A 19502-nucleotide genomic window follows, 5' to 3' on the forward strand; every position below is an offset into this window, starting at 1 on the left:
GCTTTGAAACCATAAAATATAACGGTAACAGTGAAGGAAAGATCAGTGAGAGAGTATATAGAGGAGTATAGATGAATAAAGTATGCTGTGGAGAGCTCAATATACAGCATAAATGTGCTGTCCAGCTTGAGATACCAAACAGGCACTGGCCACTACACACTACAGGTTCAATGGTGTGACAGTCATAGCATACCTACAAAAGTGTGATGGTCGTGCCAAGGTCACACTTCAGTATGAGTCTTATGAGCTCTGCAGGTTACATTCAATGACCGCATGGCTGTCATTAAGAGTTATGATAGGCTGATAATCGACGATTCAAAGACTTATAAGTGTAAAGTGTAGGTCCATATTGACTACAACATTATATTATGATCAAAAGACAAAATAATCATGTTGATATATTTGTTTCTGGCTCAGTTTTGCATTTCTGTCCTTTAGCGTGACATGAATGTCCTACGGTGTGACATGTTTTAAACGCTCAAATATTTGTTTGAGCTAAACAATATGTTTGATAAACACTGAATATTGCATTAGGGAAGAACAAATTATCGTCCCTGAAAAGTTAGTATAAATTCGGACAATTTTGAACATTTAAAAGAAAGATATCCCTGTTTTTCCTAGAAGGTTTCTAATAATCTCACATCTAATGGGAAAAAAAATACTTAAATGGTAATTTCTCATTAAATTAAGACTTTAAAAAATTGCAATAAATATGAAGAGTGTAACAATGTTCATAAAACTCCATCAAGCCATTTCTACATGACTTAATATATTTATTTCTTAACGTCACACCAAAGGACATATTTTCAGCAAATTGCTTTATCAACGTAAATAAATAATCAATGAATAGACCAACATTATGGCCACTTGGATTTTTTGAAAGATTAATTGCTGCACTACGTAGACATATACTTTTTCCCCTCATAAACAATGTTTTGTGAAAAAAATGTTTTTTGCTGCCTGTCTGTCATCTACCCATTTATTGATTTATTAATTTATGCAGAGGATATTCATACAAAAAGGAGTTCAGTGCTTAACATCATCACCGTTCCTCTTTGAGGCCCAACATGTGCTATGAAATGCAATGCAAAGATTTTGTTGGAATGATACAAAGGAGCAATTTATCCACACATTTAGATTGTGAAGCGCTAACACCAGAGTTACCAAGCATGTGGCCATTAGCTCTTCCATTCCACTAATGATGTCTGACCAGAAACATGTGGTTGGGCTCTTTTCATTAATGTATCATAATTGTAGAACACGTGTCTTTAGAAAGAATGGAAAAGACTTTGAGGACAGCACATTGGCTATTTCGGTTTCAGGAAAACTGATTAAAACACGGCAACTTGTAACCGTACAGTAACATAATCAAACCTGCATGAACTGAGTCTTCGCTGAAGCACTTAGCACCCATGTTCCATTAATCCCTGCCAAGTCTATTTCTGGAGCTTTTAAAGCACCGATATCTCTCTTTATGGGAAACATGCCCCACACATTTGTCCTTTATCCACAACAACAATAGGGGCAGCACCGTCTTCTTCTTTCTGTGAGAGATTACCGCCTGGCACGACCACAGCAGAGGGGTTTGTTGGACTAGCATGGCCTTGCCAGACCTGAAAAATGATGGGCTGGTGGATGTTAACAGATAACTGGCTAATCAGCGAATGGAGGAAAGATGAGGGATGGGGAACACTCATTTCAAATTTCAAACAAATTTCACCCCTCTCACCAGTAATCATTTTCAATATTTCAAAGTGTTACCTATTGGTTAAAATATGTCAACAGTGTTTACCCCTCCCTACGGTAAACGTTTCTCAATTCGGCCATTTCTGACCATCTGTACAGATGAAATGAGCACAAGGGTATGGTAAGACCATGGATATACGTAGCATAGTGGGGTTGGACAGAGGTGAGCCAGGGGCATCGTGGTCCTTGCCAGGGGGCCCTGGGAGCACAGTCATGGCTGTAGGCTGCAGGGTGAGGGAGCCAGGCGGGATAGAGGGAGCTTATCTCCGCGAGACACACTCAACAGCTGCATGCCTGGGAGGCGGACTACCAGCGCTCCTTTTGGAAACCAGCATCATCACCCACCTACTTCTGTCGTATATCAAATTCCTGTGATAATAATTTTCAGAGCTTATATTACTGTGTGAGAATAACGTGTTCCAGCACAGGCAGGGCTTCAATAACCCATGTCAGTGTTTTCTAACCTTTTTTTGTCTGACATATCCCTTAAGCCTCAGCTGCCAAATTTGGGTCCTGTGGGCCAAAGTTGGTCCTCAAAGCTTTTTTTTTTGCTGATATCCCACCATTATTCACTTTTGTCCCACCGTGGGGAACAATTCAGCCTGCCCAAAGCCTTTTTTGTCATATCATGAGTAACCCCTCACACATTCTATAAGTTACTTAGTCCTCCATCTCTGTGTGACTATGTTATTATTCATTTTTTCCCCATGTACTCCCTGCAGTGTGCCCCTGTACCCTAGTGGTGCGTGTACCCCTGGTCGGGAAACAATGTCCTATGTCTTTCAGGGTCATTCTTGACAATGAACTTGAACTGGTTGTGCAGAAACACTTTCAGCCTCCATGGCCTGCTGTGTTCTCCTTAACAAAGTCTGTGTTTTCAATCAACAACATCCCTTTTAAAGATCATCTCTGCTTACCTTTATAGCGGATATCAGAAGAAACTGAAAGAAAATGACTGAGCGCTACGATTGCCACTACTGCAAGGAGTCCCTGTTTGGGAAGAAGTACGTGTTGCGTGAGGACAACCCGTACTGCGTCAAGTGCTACGAGAGCCTCTACTCCAACACCTGCGAGGAATGCAAGAAGCCCATTGGCTGCGACAGCCGGGTATGATGTTACTGTTGTTAAGTGTTTTCAGTGAAGAGTGAATAGGGCCGGTGACAGTCCCATGATCTGCATGAAGAGTCTACCACCACCCTATGCACGCATGATGTATGAGGGTATCTATGACTAGAAAACACAGGTGCTTTAGTGATTCCTAAAATCTTTGAAAGGTTTCATGGAGAAAATACCCACTGTGTTGAGGCTTATTCATGATAGGAAACAATCTTCACCTGAGAAATGGTCCTTCAGACATTCGGATCATAAAGGATAAAATATGTTTACATGTATATGGCTCTGGTTCTTTACAGAACTCTAGGCTCAATGCACTGAAGAAAATGGTTATTCTTCTATCGCATCACTATGAATGGATTCACATATAACCATATGCACTACACCAAATTTTGAATGTGTTACGACTGTCTCCCATTATAAAGAAGGACAGGCCGAGGGGATGTGAGTGGTATTACTTGTTGAGTCACTCGTGAATGCCGGTCCTGAGATAGAATGGGAAAGGTCTTCACAGGAAATATCTATCGGAATCACATGACCAAATGTGACTGTGCCAGATAGGCATCTATTTCAGGGGTATCATCTCCTAATCCCAATCCTCCCAGTCAGGGAAGCCAACAGGAGGGCACAAAGGGGTCAGTTGTCCCGGGCCCAGGGAGAGGGGGGGGGGGCAGTATTGGGGTCCTCGTTACATTGCATCAGTTTGGTGGTGGGTGAGGGGATTTGACATGACTTTGTTACAGAGCCAGCCAAAGCTGCCAGTGGTTCTGCTTCCAAACCTCTACTTGTGACCAGTGCCAAAACAATAAATGTCAAATGTGACATCAATGCATACATTACAGTACAAAACTCCCTGTCTTACCAGGGCTGCATTGCATGCATTGGCTGCATGGTCAGATTGCTCACTGTTCAAAATAGGGCTTTGATCCAGATTTATATTCCACTGACAGCACTGAAGGTCTGTAGAGGAAATGCTCATGTTACCTATAGCAATCATTTTGATTCAGAGTCTGCAACTCTTTCGTTAGTGTTATGGATGGACTGACCATCACTGAGGCATTTTTTTTTATGTTCTCTCTGACTGGCACAAAAATGAGCTAGGCTCTTTGACATCGCAGTTTAAGTGTACCTTTCCTCAGGATTTTGACCATGTTATTATGACAGGGCAGTGAAGAATGGGACAGGAAATGGGTGAAAAAGAGAGATGGGGTAGATTGTGACCCAGGCTGACCCATAGGCAACTGCTCGCACAGAATATGGTGCAGGTGCATGAGGGCACTTTGCAGGAATTGCACAATATGATATTACATTACACTTAGCTGACGCTTCTTTTTATCCAAAGCGACTTACATTTATTATCAGTACAGGGTATTGGTTGCGGTCCCTGGAGCAATGGGGGGTTAGGTGCAAAGTTCAAGAGAGTCCTTGTGCACAAGCCCTCAGTAATGCAGGTGCAGGTGTGAGGCAGGAGAAGGTGAATCAATGAACAAAATTCAAGAGATACCGCACACTGCTTACTTTTCTTCACTTTATTTTTCGTAGCGAACAACGCGTTTCGCCCAATGCATCATCAGGTTCGCTCTTAGGTGCCTTGAGCCATGGAGTGAGATAGGCAGTAGGAGGGTGCAATTCAAACTGGCAACCCAGTGATCTAAAGCCCCTCTCCACCAGGTCACGGCTATCCCAGAGTTCAAAGCTGGGTGGGGTCACTTCTCCTCTTCTCTACAACAAGTCCTGAAGTCTCCATTAGTGTAGTCAAGGCTCCGCTGATCTGACTCTTTGTTTTGGTTCTCCCGTGCAGGATTTGTCCTACAAAGACCGCCACTGGCATGAAGACTGCTTCCACTGCTTCAAGTGCAAGCGTTCTCTGGTGGACAAGGCCTTCTCCACCAAGGACGAACAGCTGCTGTGTACCGAGTGCTACTCCAATGAGTACTCCTCCAAGTGCTACGACTGCAAAAAGACCATCATGCCAGGTCAGTGTGTGTTTCGAAGAGCTTTTAGTGACTGTGTTTTGATAGAGAGTATGACAGGAGGGAGAGAGAAATGGGGCAGAGCTTTGGGACATGACCTAAGACAGCCTCAAACCTTGGCCCATGTGTGCAAGCCCAAATCTGGGGTGGCTTAGCACGCTGCACCCCAGTGTCTGTTTCAAGGCTTTAGGGAATGCCATCAATGACTTTGAAAAGATTGCCTTACGTGCATATGAACTCCAGCTACGTATCTCCCTTTTCCCTTCAGTGGGTCTAGCTCAGAGATGTCTTTTAATGGCTTCGTTGTCTTCAAAAAGGTACCCCCGTTCTCCTGTCTTCATGACTCGTATTATTATATTTTTCTTTGATATAAATAGCTCCCATTGCGAGATGGGTTGAGTTTAGATTCAACACTCCACCCCCATCCCCACCACACACAGAGACAGAAACACACACAGCTCTCCCCACCCTACTGCCTCTGTCACACACTGACTCTCTGACTCTCTGTGCAAACTTCACATTGCAGTACCCAGGGGTGATAGTGAATAAAAATCCTGAGCCTGAACTTTTTTCCCTGCCCTAACGACGACGACAAGATACTGCATAGTGACGTAACCTAGGCCTATTTTGACACATTATTAAAACATCTAATAGCCTGTGTATGACCATTATTCAAGCCTGATAGTAGAAGAAAACCCTGAACCTGTAACACTTTCTGAGATAAGAATAACCTAATGGCTAATTATTATCAATGTTTTTATTTTTGCAAACTCTGTCAAGCCTGAAATCAGGCATGGAGCCTGAATACTATTAGCCCTGAATGCACTATATATTCTCTATGAGAAGCGATTTCGTTGCCACAGAGTATTGTGGGTAGGTATGTGATGTAACAACTTAAAGAAACTCCCGCACACTGACCATTTCACTGTTCTTTCTTTAATAAACAATGTTTCGGTACTAGACCTTCATAAGGCAATCGATTGCCTGATGAAGGTCTAGTACCGAAACGTTGTTTTTTTAAAGAAAGAACAGTGAAATGGTCAGTGTGCGGGAGTTTCTTTAAGTTGTTGCTGAGTGACCCATGGGCCATCTCCGACGCACCTGCCAGCCGAGGTGTGCGAAAAAAAGTTTAACGTAGGTATGTGATCTGACATGAACGACCTGTGCAGCATATCCAAAAGTTGAGAAATCTCCAAGAGTATAGCAACTTTACTTCGTGACCATATCGCGAGGCGAGTGCCAAATATCCAAGCAGTGATCCAGACACAATATAGAGCAGTTTCACATGTCACTATAGCCTATAGTTGACGAAGTGTCTTCGAGGAGGGTAGTGTAGAGTTTGGGTCGGATTGGATTAGAGTTTGTTGCATCACATGAGATGATATATGGACCACTACCATTGGTCACAGACAGACTCTCTGGGTCCCTTTCAATATCCTATCTCCCGTCCACTCCTTTTGATTGGGGCTTCTTGCTCTGCTGATGCCCACCCCCGCCACCGTGGAGAAAACAATACATTTTCCCCGCTTTCAGCAAAGGCACAACTTTTGGAGCGCTTTTACTAGTGGTGTCAAAAATGATCGATTCAGCGATGCAATCCAATGCGGGGCATGGACGATCCAGAATCGATCCGGCAAGTTGCAGAATTGTGCTCTTGGGGCGCTGTGGCGCAGCGCAATAAGGCCCCCACATTTGGGGTTACAACCACGGGGACCCCGGTTTGAGTCCGGCCGGGGTCATTTCCCAATCCCACCCCGTCTCTCTGTCCCACTCACTTCCTGTCACCATCTCAGACTGCCCCATCAACTAAAGGCATAAAAGCCCCCCAAAAATATTTATATTTATTTAAAAAAAAGAATTGTGCTCTTGCGAGATATTGAATATACGTCTATTTTCAATGACACCGTACCTCTCTCTCTCTCTCCCTCCCTCATGCTGCATACATTGCTCTGGGCAGGCTCCAGGAAGATGGAGCACAAGGGGAACAGCTGGCATGAGACATGCTTCGCGTGCCAGCGCTGCCAGCAGCCCATTGGCACCAAGAGCTTCATCCCCAAGGAGAACAACAACTTCTGCGTGCCCTGCTACGAGAAGCAGTTTGCCATGCAGTGTATCCAGTGCAAGAAGGTACAGCAGCAGCACTGGCAACATTTGCAGGCTACAGTTCATTTACAAACTCGGTGAAACTACACACGGTATAGTGTGAGTTGGGTGCCATTGCACTTGAAATGTTTTCATTATATAATGTCAATGTGTTTGTTTTATTTGTTTTTTACTTTCAATTTTATTTTAGATTTTACACATTACTATTTGTAACTCTCGTTATTTTAATGCATCACATATTGTAGGTGGCATACAGGCATGTCTGTGCGCATTGAAGAAGTAAAATAAGGCCTAATGCCTCTGCAGACAGTACTTTTAATATTGTCATTTCATTTAATTTCATTTTGGGGGCTTTGAAGCCTTTACCTGGACAGGAAATTATGACAGAGTAACAGGAAATGAGTGGGAGAGAGAGAGAGGCAGCGAAGTAGCGGGAAACAACTGGACTCGAATCCAGATCCCCGGATTTATGAAATGGCTCCCCGGCCCACTGAGTCACGGCACCCCACCTTCATTTAGTTTGTCGTATTTTCTTCCTCCTCCATTAGCCAATTACCACGGGCGGTGTGACGTACCGGGAGCAGCCGTGGCATAAGGACTGCTTCCTGTGCACAGGCTGCAAGCAGCAGCTCTCTGGCCAGCGCTTCACCTCCAGAGACGACTTTGCCTACTGCCTCAACTGCTTCTGCAACCTCTACGCCAAGAAGTGCGCCTCCTGCACCAGCCCCATCAGCGGTAAGGCCACTGATGTTGTCACTGAAATAAAACAGAGTCCTAAGTTTCACTGATGAACACCTACTAAAACACTGCAATTATGAAAAGAAGTGCAGTAGGCTACTGTTAGTAAAATAAGTGATTTTGCACATGCCAAAACAAATGCAAATGAATGCGACTGTGTGTTTGCAATTCTAGGTCTTGGTGGGAGTAAGTACATCTCGCTTGAGGAGCGGCAGTGGCACAATGACTGCTTCAACTGCAAGAAGTGTTCTGTGTCCCTGGTGGGCCGTGGCTTCTTGACGGAGAGAGACGACATCCTGTGCCCTGACTGTGGTAAAGACATCTGAGAATGCAAGGATACAAGAATGCAAGGCAACAAGGATGCAAAGATACAATGACGCAAGGATGGAAATATATTTTATTGTCAGTGTTACATGGTTTGAATAATACTAGGATATGCAGTGAACCTACTGATTATGTTGTCATTTTATCCAAAAGACAATTGTTAGGAATGCCTCACTCTGTCAGAAAGTAATACCACATGTTGAAAGCGCATTTCAATTATATTTTTGAGCTACACTAACAGGGTGGGCATAGTTGCTGTTAATTAATTGAAGTCTAAGTTAATTTGAGTTTTGATGGTAGGCCTATTATTAGGTTTTCCTGCATGATATGCCTCAGTTAAGTGAAATTGTGATTCTTTACTTTAATTTATTGCCCTTTGCTGTAAGGTAAATCTATCGTTTGAAAAGATAGCCTACTATGTAAATGTATTATCTATGGTTATTTTTTGGTTGCCAATTGAAATATGTTGTGTGTGTTTATTAACAAAAATGTGTTTAAAAGGATAACACTCAGATATTATTCATTGTAATAAAATGCAACGTGTGAAGCATTACTTCATAATAAATGTATTATGAACTGGCTTTGCTTTATTTTGTATTTTTTAATAAAGTAATAGACTATAATGGGGATGGGCCGTATGGCGAAAAAAATCATTGCGATATACATAGGCCTACAGTGCTACTGTACATGGGGTTATAAAGGCGTTCCAGTCATCAAGTGCCCACATGGTTAATTTGAGGCCTGAAGTAGATGGTACCGTATGGTAACTTTGTCTCAAAGCTCTTTTTGAGTCCCTCCTATTTTATCTTTTAAAGTCTGAGCGCCCTAATTTTTTTTTGGAATACGCTGTACAGTTCCCAAATATGATGGAAAATCAATTATAAGTCCCAATAAAGCATACATCCCAAGATCTGGAACCCCAAAATGGCAAGACTCTTCAACACGCGTTTCACAAATTCAGTTTTTAATTCTTAATATAGCCAAAAATAATCAAGGCATGCTATTTGTAAGTACACCATCTGGTAGAGAGGGTCATATTGAGGGGCCATGGTGATTTTTAGGCCTGTATCTTCCTTCAAACTAAAACCAGAGGTGTCAAAATCTGCTTGTAAATTTTGTATGCAATTCACAAGTTGGCATGGCACCCCAACTTTGGAGGGCTTCATCTCTGCAACCGTTGGACGTAGGGTGCTAATACTTGGTACTCTTTCAATTGACCTCAAAAGGTACCTGTATGTGAGATATCGGGTAAATCGGAGAGGGTCATGTGGGGAGATTCTAGGGAATCATGTGAATTGACATGGAATGACCATAGCCTATTAAAAAATATTACCCTAGGCATGTATTTTCTTTTCAACAATGTTTAAGGCCAAAAGTACACATATTTCTAAGAACTAGCCTACCCACACGGTATAGCCTACTGTGCATGAACTGGCCGCCGCCGCACACTATTTTACTAGTGCAAAGCAAAATCATGCCCATGCACCATGCTGGCATGGTGTGTCGTCACATTGAGCGATCCAATGAGAGAGCACGATTCACCCAAACGTGCCTGTGTCATCTGCTTGCGACTGCGCAGGAGAAGCACCACTGTAAATAAGTCAATTTAGCCACAGAGATTCGTATGTATGTTCTATTTTAGAGACAGGAGACTCGATTTTTAATTTTAGAACGTGTTTGTGGCATAATGCACATACCACACGTGGCTGCAGCAAAAAGCAGGGATTGTATTGTGACTGACACCTTTTCTTGCAGCTAATACTTGGATCTACTCTATGCAAGTTATATTTATTTGTACACAGAATGGGTGAGGAGAATATTTCTAAGCACCTCATAAAGCTGGTGCAAGACGGACAGTTGAACACGCTTCAAAAAGAAATCAACAATGACGACGACATCAAAGAGTTGGTGGTCAGAGGACATTTCGGTAGGTCTGGAGATACGGTCTTGCATTATGCGGGTAGACACGGACATTTGGATATTATTAAGTATTTAGTTGAAGAAATAGGCATGGACATTGAGCTGTACAACGGTGATTATAAGAGGCCACTTCACGAAGCCGCTTCAATGAGCCACGCATCCTGTGTCAGCTACCTGCTAACGAGAGGAGCAAAAGTGGATAGCTTGAAAAAGGCAGATTGGTAAGTTTCTATTGATTCCCACTCGATGACAGCGACGACTGTTCTTCGAATAAAACCCAGACACTCAATGTTCAATGTTTGGACTACAATGGTTTGTCATTTTCAATGGAGCTTCATAGCCTACCATAGACATCATTAAAGAACACTGATGTCTGTTCCACACATTGACAGTAATGGTCCACACCACCAAAGCACCAAAACGTGTCATGAAAAGTGAAGTGTGGGTCACCAGATTAAACAAACAAAAACAGCTGGCAGAAAAGCATAAGGATATCTGGGCTTCCATAACTCCCATGCAATTCATGTTTTTTGGAGCTGGAAGGCCAAAATATGTATTTACCGTATGAGGGGAATAGTTCGAAATGTGGCAATGCCTCTACAATCCATGAAAGTTATAATATTGATGGAACTATGGAAATAAATAAACTTTTTCATGATATTCTAATTATATGGCCACTAGGTGGTGTGTGTGTGTGTGTTTGAGTCAATAATGCACATACATTCAGTGATGACATAGCTTCTAAACGGGTCAATTTAAATACATGTTATTGTTGTTTTCTAATGCTGACCCTACACACTATAGGACCCCCGTGATAAATGCATGTGTTTTTGTTTTTTTTAATGATGCATCGATATAGCTTTTTAAAAAAACGATACAAGTACGAGTACATTATTGTGTGTACTTGCCGATACCGAGTACCGATACCGATACCTTTTACCACCAAAATACAATGAAAATAAATGCATGGCCTTGTTTTTTCCCACCTGTGATATTTTTATTGTCCTATTCCATGTAGATTTAAATGTTATTAAATGTATAAGGTGGCACTTTTTTCCATGCTGCTTTCAAGTCCAAAGAACATGACGATATTTACTCGTAGCTGGTATCGGCAAGTGCTTGGCGAGTACGAGTACGAGTATAATGAGCAGTATCGGGTGCCAATACCGATACCAGTATCAGTATCGGTGCATCCCTAGTTGTTTTCCAATCCTGACCCTACACACTATACTATAGGACCCCCCTGATGATGGCCTGCACCAGGCGTAGTCTTGAGGTGATGGAGCTGCTGCTGGGGGCTGGAGCGAGCGCCTCCCTGAAGAACAAGGACGGCTGGACGGCCTTCCACATCGCCTGTCGAGAGGGAGACCCAGCGGTGATACAGCACCTCCTTCTGGTCGATAGTGAGATCTGGAGGACGGAGAGCAAGACCAAGCGTACGCCTCTGCACACAGCAGGTTACCCATACAGCAGACACCGGCCACACACACACACACACACACACACACACACACACACACACACACACACACACACACACACACACACACACACACACACACACACACACAGTATGCCAGTCCAGGGACTGCCTTTTAGCTACTGTATATAATCTGTTGCAAATCTTTTAAAAGTGTTTTGTACTAATGAACTTTGCACATGTTCCCTGTTGCAATAAACCAAATACTTGTAAACTAATTCAAGTTACCTGCACTGAAACATACTGTATAAGCCCGCAATCAAACACACACATAACTGACTTCCTGTTAAAGGAACAGACCACCCTTTTTTGATTTTCACATAATTGCAGTATTTCCAAGCATTATTCATGAATGTGCATATCATTTTCGTCTATGTGTTTGCATTGCCCTGTTTGACAGTATAGCCAAATTAGGCATAGTAATGCAAGTCTATGGTACAAAATAAAACATCATCAAATGTACTTATAAACCACTTTAAAATTAATGTAACATTCACCAGAGTATAAAACAGCAATTTAATTCGGTCCAGTGATCACTTGTGGCTTGATGCTAAAGATACCAGTTACTTTCAGTGATTATGCTAAGCTATGCTAATAATTCTGATCCAATAAATCTAAGTACTGAAAACAAAGAGAAGAAAATGATATGCACATTCATGAACAATGCTGGGAAATACTGCAAATATGTGAAAATCAAAAAAGGGTGGTCTGTTCCTTTAAGCAAACATTTACAAAACACACTCTCACAGACATACACTAGCACACACGCATATGCACATACCGTACACATAAAAACCTCGAACAACTCCCAGTTAGAGTCATTTGTTCCGCCCCAGACACACTCCCACTATTGACCTTCTAATCCAGCGTTTAAATGGAAATATGGGTGGCTGCCCTGCTTTTCCTTTTTTTGGAGACATGGTCTACCTTACAAAGGCAAAGTGCAGTAGCTATGCCAAAATTGAAACTGTGAAAAAGGCCTTCAAAGTATTGGTATTTGGTTGGATATTGTAGTTACTGAAAATTTGACATAGCAATATCTCTATAAGGGGAAACGTTTGGACCATAAGGCTTTGTCACAAGATAAAGGAGGTGTAATGAAGACTATTTTCAGTAATATGCAGTTACTGCACTTTGCCTTTATAGGACAGTGTTATTAGACTCGTTCATGCTGCAACATATTCCTCTCTCCCTCCTCAGCCATGCATGGATATGAAGAAGTGGTCCGGATTCTTCTAGAGAGGTTGGCTTCATTTTAGTTATGTGTGAATGAATATAGATTAGCGATCATTGTATTCAGGTAGCCCAGGCATATTCAAAAGGCTGCTTTGGGGCCAGATGCGGCCCTTGGACAGCAAGGCTCTGGCCTCCCACGAGGTCAGAAGAAAATGAAAACATATGCTATCTGTGGGCGTGCATAATTAGCGATCACTAACACTTCAGGTTGCAGATATCTCTCCTATGCATTCACATGAGAGTGAAATCTTATCTAAAACAGTCTCATAATAGACAATTACAAGGCTACTAAGAAATGGAGAAGTGAATATCTGTTCTGTCTGGAAAGCTATCCACTTGTTTCGCTGAGAGCCATAAGTAACAGATTAAGACTTTGTCTTTACAGTTTTGTTGATAGTAAGGTTATGGCATAGGCTCTGTGTAAGTTATGAAGGAGTCCACAGGTATAGGCACAAAATCTATTTTTTATTTCAGGATGAAAGCATTTTAAATCAACCTTAAAATACATTTAGGATTTGCTTTTGTCATATTGCATCTTCTGACCATGGTCATTTGTCTTGTGGATTCTTGAGTTTTTAACCGTTTTATATTTTGATGACTGATAACACGCTTGTTTACAACTGACAGTGGAAAGTGAAAGTTGTTTAACATTTGACCACAATGCACCTGGTGTGTGTGTGTGTGTGTGTGTGTTTGTGTGTGTGTGTGTGTGTGTGTGTGTGTGTGTGTGTGTGTGTGTGTGTGTGTGTGTGTGTGTGTGTGTGTTTGTGTTTTTTGCAGGTGTGAGTATGGCCGAGATAGCAAAGATAGCTGTGGTGTGACTCCCTTCATGGATGCACTGAGAAGCGGTCACGTCAACGTCGCCAAATTGCTGTTGGAAAAACACCAGGTAACAAAAAAAATTAAACAAATGAAACTTGACCAACCTCATTTGAACGGCTTGATGGAACCTGCAAAGCTATTTTGTTCTCGTGACGTATTCATTTTAAGGCACTGTATTGTTAGCAACTGGACTTATTATTGGATATGTATAGCAGAAATGGGATAATGTATCGTATAAATGACTATATACTGCATATGTATATATTATATAAATATATTTTTTTATGTATGTGCGTGCGTGTTCGTGTGTGTGTGTGTGTGTGCGTGCCTGCGTGTGTGTGTGTGCGTGTGCGCGTGTGTGTGTTGTTGACAGGCCTCTCCTGTGGCGGTGGACGTGTTGGGGGTGCCCCCGCTGCACCAGGTGTGTGTGACTGGCCAGGAGGGGGCGTTGCACTACCTGGTGGGGGAGCTGGGGGTGGACGTCAACACCAAGGCCACCAGGATGCAGCTGACCGGCCTGCACTACGCCGCCAAGGTGAATGAACGGCGTGACGTTTTCCATGTGCATTACGCCATTTTTTGGGGGGGAAAACATTGGGGGGAAAGCCAATGCAAGTCAATTGGGGGTGTTGGGAAAGAATAAACAAAAGACAAGGACCTGTAGACTAGCGTTGTTCACATGCAACATGCAGAAAACGTGTTGTGTTGCCGGCTGTTCAAATAATATAGCCAAACAGCCGTGGCTGAAGGATGGACTGTGTTCAGTTAGGGTAGCCGATGTAGCATGTAAGTTAATGAGACATTCGCTTGCTTTCCTCCACAAAGAGACACGCAAAGTACCCGGATGGCCGTTCATGCATTTACCTCACACTCACTCAGGGAAGCCGACAGGGGTGGGACAAAGAAGTCAGTTGTCCTGGGTCCAGGGTGATGGCTGAGGGGGGTGCAGAATTGGGTCCTAAGTACATTGTATGTATTGAGTGGGTGGGCCCTTTCAGATGACGTTGTCAGTGGCCTGCACTACGCTCCCAAGGTCAATATACAGTACACACGCATCCAACACTGACTATACACTGACTTATGGAATATGTATATACAAACCCCAACTCCGATGAAGTTGGGACGTTTGGTAAACAGTGAATAAAATCAAAATGCTATCATTTTCAAAACATTCAATCTATTCATTAGATGGAGAATAGTGAAAAGACAACATATTAAGTGTTAAAACCGAGAAAAAATATTGTTTTGGGGGACATATGTGCTCATTTCTAATTTGATAAATCTAACACGTCTCAAAAGAGTTGGGACGGGGACAATAAATGGCAGCAAATGTCGAGGAAGACTAAAAACAAAACAAAAGACAACACTTAACAGTTAAATACATTAACAGATGAGATGATTTTATATAAAAAACAGTGTTAATTCCTATCTTGGACATGATTTCACCAGCTTAAATGGTGGGTGTATTCCTTGTCATGTTTTGCAATGTTTTCCTTTCTGTAGTGCTTACAGTGTGACAGGTCTTGACCAAAAACCCACCATTTTATCACCTGCTGGTCCTTATACTGTTAAAACATAGTAGAGAATGCAATATGATCTTACTATGTGGCAGTAATCGAAGAGCTCCCATCAAAAATATAATGCAAGAGTGGCTTTTCATGCTGTTTAAAACCCATTTATACCATTCAGCACTGTATTTAACTCTACAGATGAGTGAGAACATCTTAACCAATGCACTACTGCACCCGCATGCCATCATGTAGGCTGACTTTTGAAGCTAGCACTAACACAAGTTGGATGGTCCATTTTCACTGTAGCACAGGATGTGCAATGCTCTATTATTGTCAAAAAGAATGGACTTCTACAACTTCTGCTGACTTCTGTAAGCAAAGGACAGTTTCCCATGTCTTCTGGGTCTATTTCAAGTGAGCTCAGGTGCTTAGGAGAATGTTACACCCCTGTATCATTTTCATGCATTAAGCATTCTTAATATGGTCAATTTTCAATAGCTCTAATTCCTGGAGTGCTAGAGTGAGACTACAGCCAATATATATTTCATGATGTCATGAACCTATACAATGATTTTATTAACAAAAATATGTCTTAAAAATACTCAATCATGGTAAATCAAAGGGAATTCAAAAATGTATGTAATAACTATGGTAATTATTCCCTTTGCATCTTTAATTCTGAGTGACTCAGCCTCTCTGTGATGATCTTATACCTGGACACCTATATTGTCCGTCAGTACAACTCATTTTGAAATGTTCTTCTTTGTTGTTTTATCTTATTTGGATGTTTACTAAATTTCACTGATCCCCGTCCCAACTCTTTTGAGACGTGTTGGATTTATCAAATTAGAAATGGGTACATATGTCCCCCAAAACAATATTTTTTCTCGGTTTTAACACTTAATATGTTGTCTTTTCCCTATTCTCCATCTAATGAATAGATTGAATGTTTTGAAAATGATAGCATTTTGATTTTATTCACTGTTTACCAAACGTCCCAACTTCATCGGAGTTGGGGTTTGTATGTACATGTAATGTTGAACAGTGAAGCGTATAAACTAGGGCTGTAGAGATTCACTCAACTCACTGTTCTTAAACATATTTTTTTCAAGGAATTAATTTGCTTTTTCACCTTTGCCAACATTGTCAAACAAAAGTATAAATAAAGACTAGAATAGTTAAAAGTTAAAAATAATAATAGCGATGATGATTTGAAGCATAAAAGCAGCATCACATCATATCAGTTGTTTGCTTTCTGGACTGACGGGTAAAATAACTTTGAAAATAACTTTTGAGTATCACGAGACAGCGATACAGTATCATGACTGCGTATCGCGATTTCTCCGTTCAATACAATATCGTTACAGCCCTTGTATAAACAATATATAACACATTTACGGAAACAAATGAATGAATGTGTATACATTATTGTGATTATTCACACACTGTAACACGTGTTCTCTCTCTCTAGCTCTCTCTCTATCTCTCTCTCTGTCTCTCTTACACACACCACTATCCAGAGAATTTGCCCTACGTTCCTGTGAGCCATCTATGGCCACCATTCTGCTTTCAGTGTCATATCCTGTTATTTTGGACAGTCATCAAAAACCAGCATTCCTGTTGGCACAACTTCCTGTGTGTGTTTCTCTCTCTCTCTCTCTCTCTCTCTCTCTCTCTCTCTCTCTCTCTCTCTCTCTCTCTCTCTCTCTGTCACTCATTCACTCACTCACTCGCGCACACACACACACACACACACACACACACACACACACACACACACACACACACACACACACACAATCCAGGGAATAGTGATTTACATTCCTGAAATAGTGACTTACGTTCCTGTGAGCCATCCATGGCCACCGTTCTACTTTCAGTGTCGTAATCTGTCATTCTGAACAGTCATCAAAAACCAGCATTCCTGTTGGCACAACATCCAAAGGGTTTGTGTTTGTGTGTGTGTGTATGGGTAAGGAATAGAGAAAATCAAGCCCTGTGTACATGCAACTCCTATGTACCGTATGTGTAAAAACATTGCATGCATCTCTCTTTCTCTCTCTCTCTCTCTCTCTCTCTCTCTCTCTCTCTCTCTCTCTCTCTTGCTCTTACTTTCTCTCTACTATCCAGTTACCCAGGTTGTTTACAATTTGTATAAAGCTCTTGTGTGTGTGTGTGTGTCTGTGTGTGTGTGCATTAGGAAGGACACACCAGCACCATTAAGACCCTTCTAGAACTAGGAGCAGATCTGTATGCTACAGATACAAAGGGACGAACAGGTGAGAAAAGAAGGAGATAAAAAAACATCATGAAATCACACTCAGACTCACCAATACCACAGCTGACTGTGTTGACCATTACTTCAGTATTTCATATAATGTTATGGCAGTGTAGTCCAGTAGTGATTGTTTGTAGCGTAAATATTGCTGCTGAAGTGTGTGTGTGTGTGTGTGTGTGTGTGTGTGTGTGTGTGTGTGTGTGTGTGTGTGTGTGTGTGTGTGTGTGTGTGTGTGTGTGTGTGTGTGTGTGTGTGTGTGTGTTTGTTTGTTTGTTTGTTTGTTTGTTTGTTTGTTTGTTTGTTTGTTTGTTTGTTTATACTCTTTGTCTGTGTGTGTAGCATGTTTGTGTGTGTGTGTGTGTGTGTGTGTGTGTGTGTGTGTGTGTGTGTGTGTGTGTGTGTGTGTGTGTGTGTGTGTGTGTGTGTGTGTGTGTGTTTATACTGTGTATGCGGGTATGTTTACGCGTGTGTGTGTGTGTGTGTGTGTGTGTGTGTGTGTGTGTGTGTGTGTGTCCTCCTCCAGCTCTACACATGGCCAGCATTGGTCAGCATGCGGCGACGGCGGCTGCTCTGCTGTCACTGGGTCTGAGGGACTCAGCCGACGCATCCGGAGTCAGAGCAGCTCAACTGGCCAAGAAGCCCGACCTCAGAACAGTGCTGCAGAGTGAATGAGAGTTGAATAGATGTTTGCGCGTCTGCATGAGTGCACCTGCATATGTAGTATGTGTGCATGTGCAGATACACTTGCTAGACCAGGGAACTTTTTATGCCACATTTTTTTCATCACCACCATCGGACTACAACTCTGAGCTCGAGGCGCAGGTGGTTGCTCACTGACTGCTGATATTGTGTGGAAGGAATAGGAGTGTTCTCTATCGGCCAACAGCATAATTACAGCGGATTAATTCAGTAGTGTTTTGAAAAATCTTGTCATTATTTATTTATTTTTGTAAGTATGTTTTATCTAAGGGCCACACTGAGTGAGGAGGCGGGCCACATGTGGCCCCCGGGCCTCCAGTTGCCCATCCCTGTGCTAGACTGTACTAGCCAACCTGGAGTAGTACACTCACTGTGAATGCAAACACACACATGCATGTGGTGTATATGCACCACACACAGAGAGAGACACACACACACACAGAGACACACAGTAGGACTCATACAGTCAGCAGCACACTGGACATGCCAATCCCATATCAGCACACACACAAATGTCCACCACGCACATGGATGTACACACACACACAAACACACACAAATGTCCATGCACATGGACGTATACACACAAAAGTGTGTGCATGGATGTACACACACACACACACAAATGTCCATGCACATGGACGTACACACACACACACACACACACACACACACACACACACACACACAAACAAGTATGATTATACGCATGGATGCACAGACGAGCAGAACTGCGTATGTGTACACAAAGACACAAAAACACATAGACTTTAATGATCAATGAAGTGTACACAGACATTTCCACATGAATGGGTCTTTATCAGGTGTGACTGTATCTTGTGTAGGAGGAGTCTACTTGTCACACACACACACACACACACACATTTGTTGCTTGTGACTTAACATATGGAAATGTGTCCGGCCGTTCCACTGAAACCTGATGCCTTGAAGGAGAGGACGTTGGCTATAAACGTGCCATGTATAATTAATCACCACACACACACATGCATACACGCATACACATATGCATACATACACACACACAGAATCATACATACACACACAACATAGACTGCCCGCAAGTCCTTGTGACATTTTAAATATCAGATCTGTGTTAGTTGCCATGGAAACTAGAGAGTAACCACTGAGCGTAGGGCCACCATGTTTTCATTTCACTTATCCTGTGTGTGTGCTTGTGTTGGGGGGGTGAGTCTGTGTGCATGCGTATGTGCCCATGCCTGTCTGCGAGTCTGTGAATCTGTGTGTTTGTGTGAGAGAGAGAGAGTCTGCAAAGGTGTTTGTGTGTGTTTGCATGTGTGTGAGTCTGCGGCGAAGCTATGTGTCTGAGACTCTGAGTATGTGTGTGTTGGAGTTGAGAGAGAGAGAGAGTCCGCAAAGGTGTGTGCGTGCGTGCGTGCGTGCGTGCGTGCGTGCGTGCGTGCGTGCGTGCGTGCGTGCGTGCGTGCGTGTGTGTGTGTGTGTGTGTGTGTGGGGGTCCATCCATGCACTTATGTTTGTGTGTGGCTCCCTGCCTCGCGAGGCTAATTCCCTCGGGCGGG

The 19502-nt window shown here is 42.5% G+C and overlaps 2 protein-coding genes across 3 annotated transcripts in view; both read left to right on the top strand.

Moving 5' to 3' along the window:
- Positions 1-8368, top strand: part of LOC134459423 (four and a half LIM domains protein 2-like) — a 48515-nt gene extending 40147 nt beyond the window's left edge. For both annotated transcript variants that reach the window (XM_063211776.1, XM_063211775.1), the window contains exons 2-6: positions 2672-2853; positions 4661-4835; positions 6790-6959; positions 7484-7670; positions 7848-8368. In XM_063211776.1, coding sequence (XP_063067846.1) covers positions 2698-2853; positions 4661-4835; positions 6790-6959; positions 7484-7670; positions 7848-7999 — 840 coding nt within the window. In that variant the 5' untranslated portion in view covers positions 2672-2697 and the 3' untranslated portion in view covers positions 8000-8368. The remainder of the gene's footprint in view (positions 1-2671; positions 2854-4660; positions 4836-6789; positions 6960-7483; positions 7671-7847) is intronic.
- Positions 8369-9588: 1220 nt separating this feature from the next.
- On the top strand, positions 9589-18813 carry LOC134459427 (ankyrin repeat domain-containing protein 16-like). The gene is made up of 7 exons (XM_063211779.1): positions 9589-10138; positions 11154-11374; positions 12598-12640; positions 13414-13522; positions 13829-13990; positions 17167-17245; positions 17768-18813. The coding sequence occupies exons 1-7, from the start codon at positions 9801-9803 to the stop codon at positions 17914-17916; spliced, it is 1101 nt and encodes a 366-aa protein (XP_063067849.1). The 5' UTR covers positions 9589-9800; the 3' UTR covers positions 17917-18813.
- Positions 18814-19502: the final 689 nt, after the last annotated feature.

The sequence above is a fragment of the Engraulis encrasicolus genome, chromosome 12 (assembly GCF_034702125.1).
Source record: "Engraulis encrasicolus isolate BLACKSEA-1 chromosome 12, IST_EnEncr_1.0, whole genome shotgun sequence".
Taxonomy (NCBI): Eukaryota; Metazoa; Chordata; class Actinopteri; order Clupeiformes; family Engraulidae; genus Engraulis; species Engraulis encrasicolus.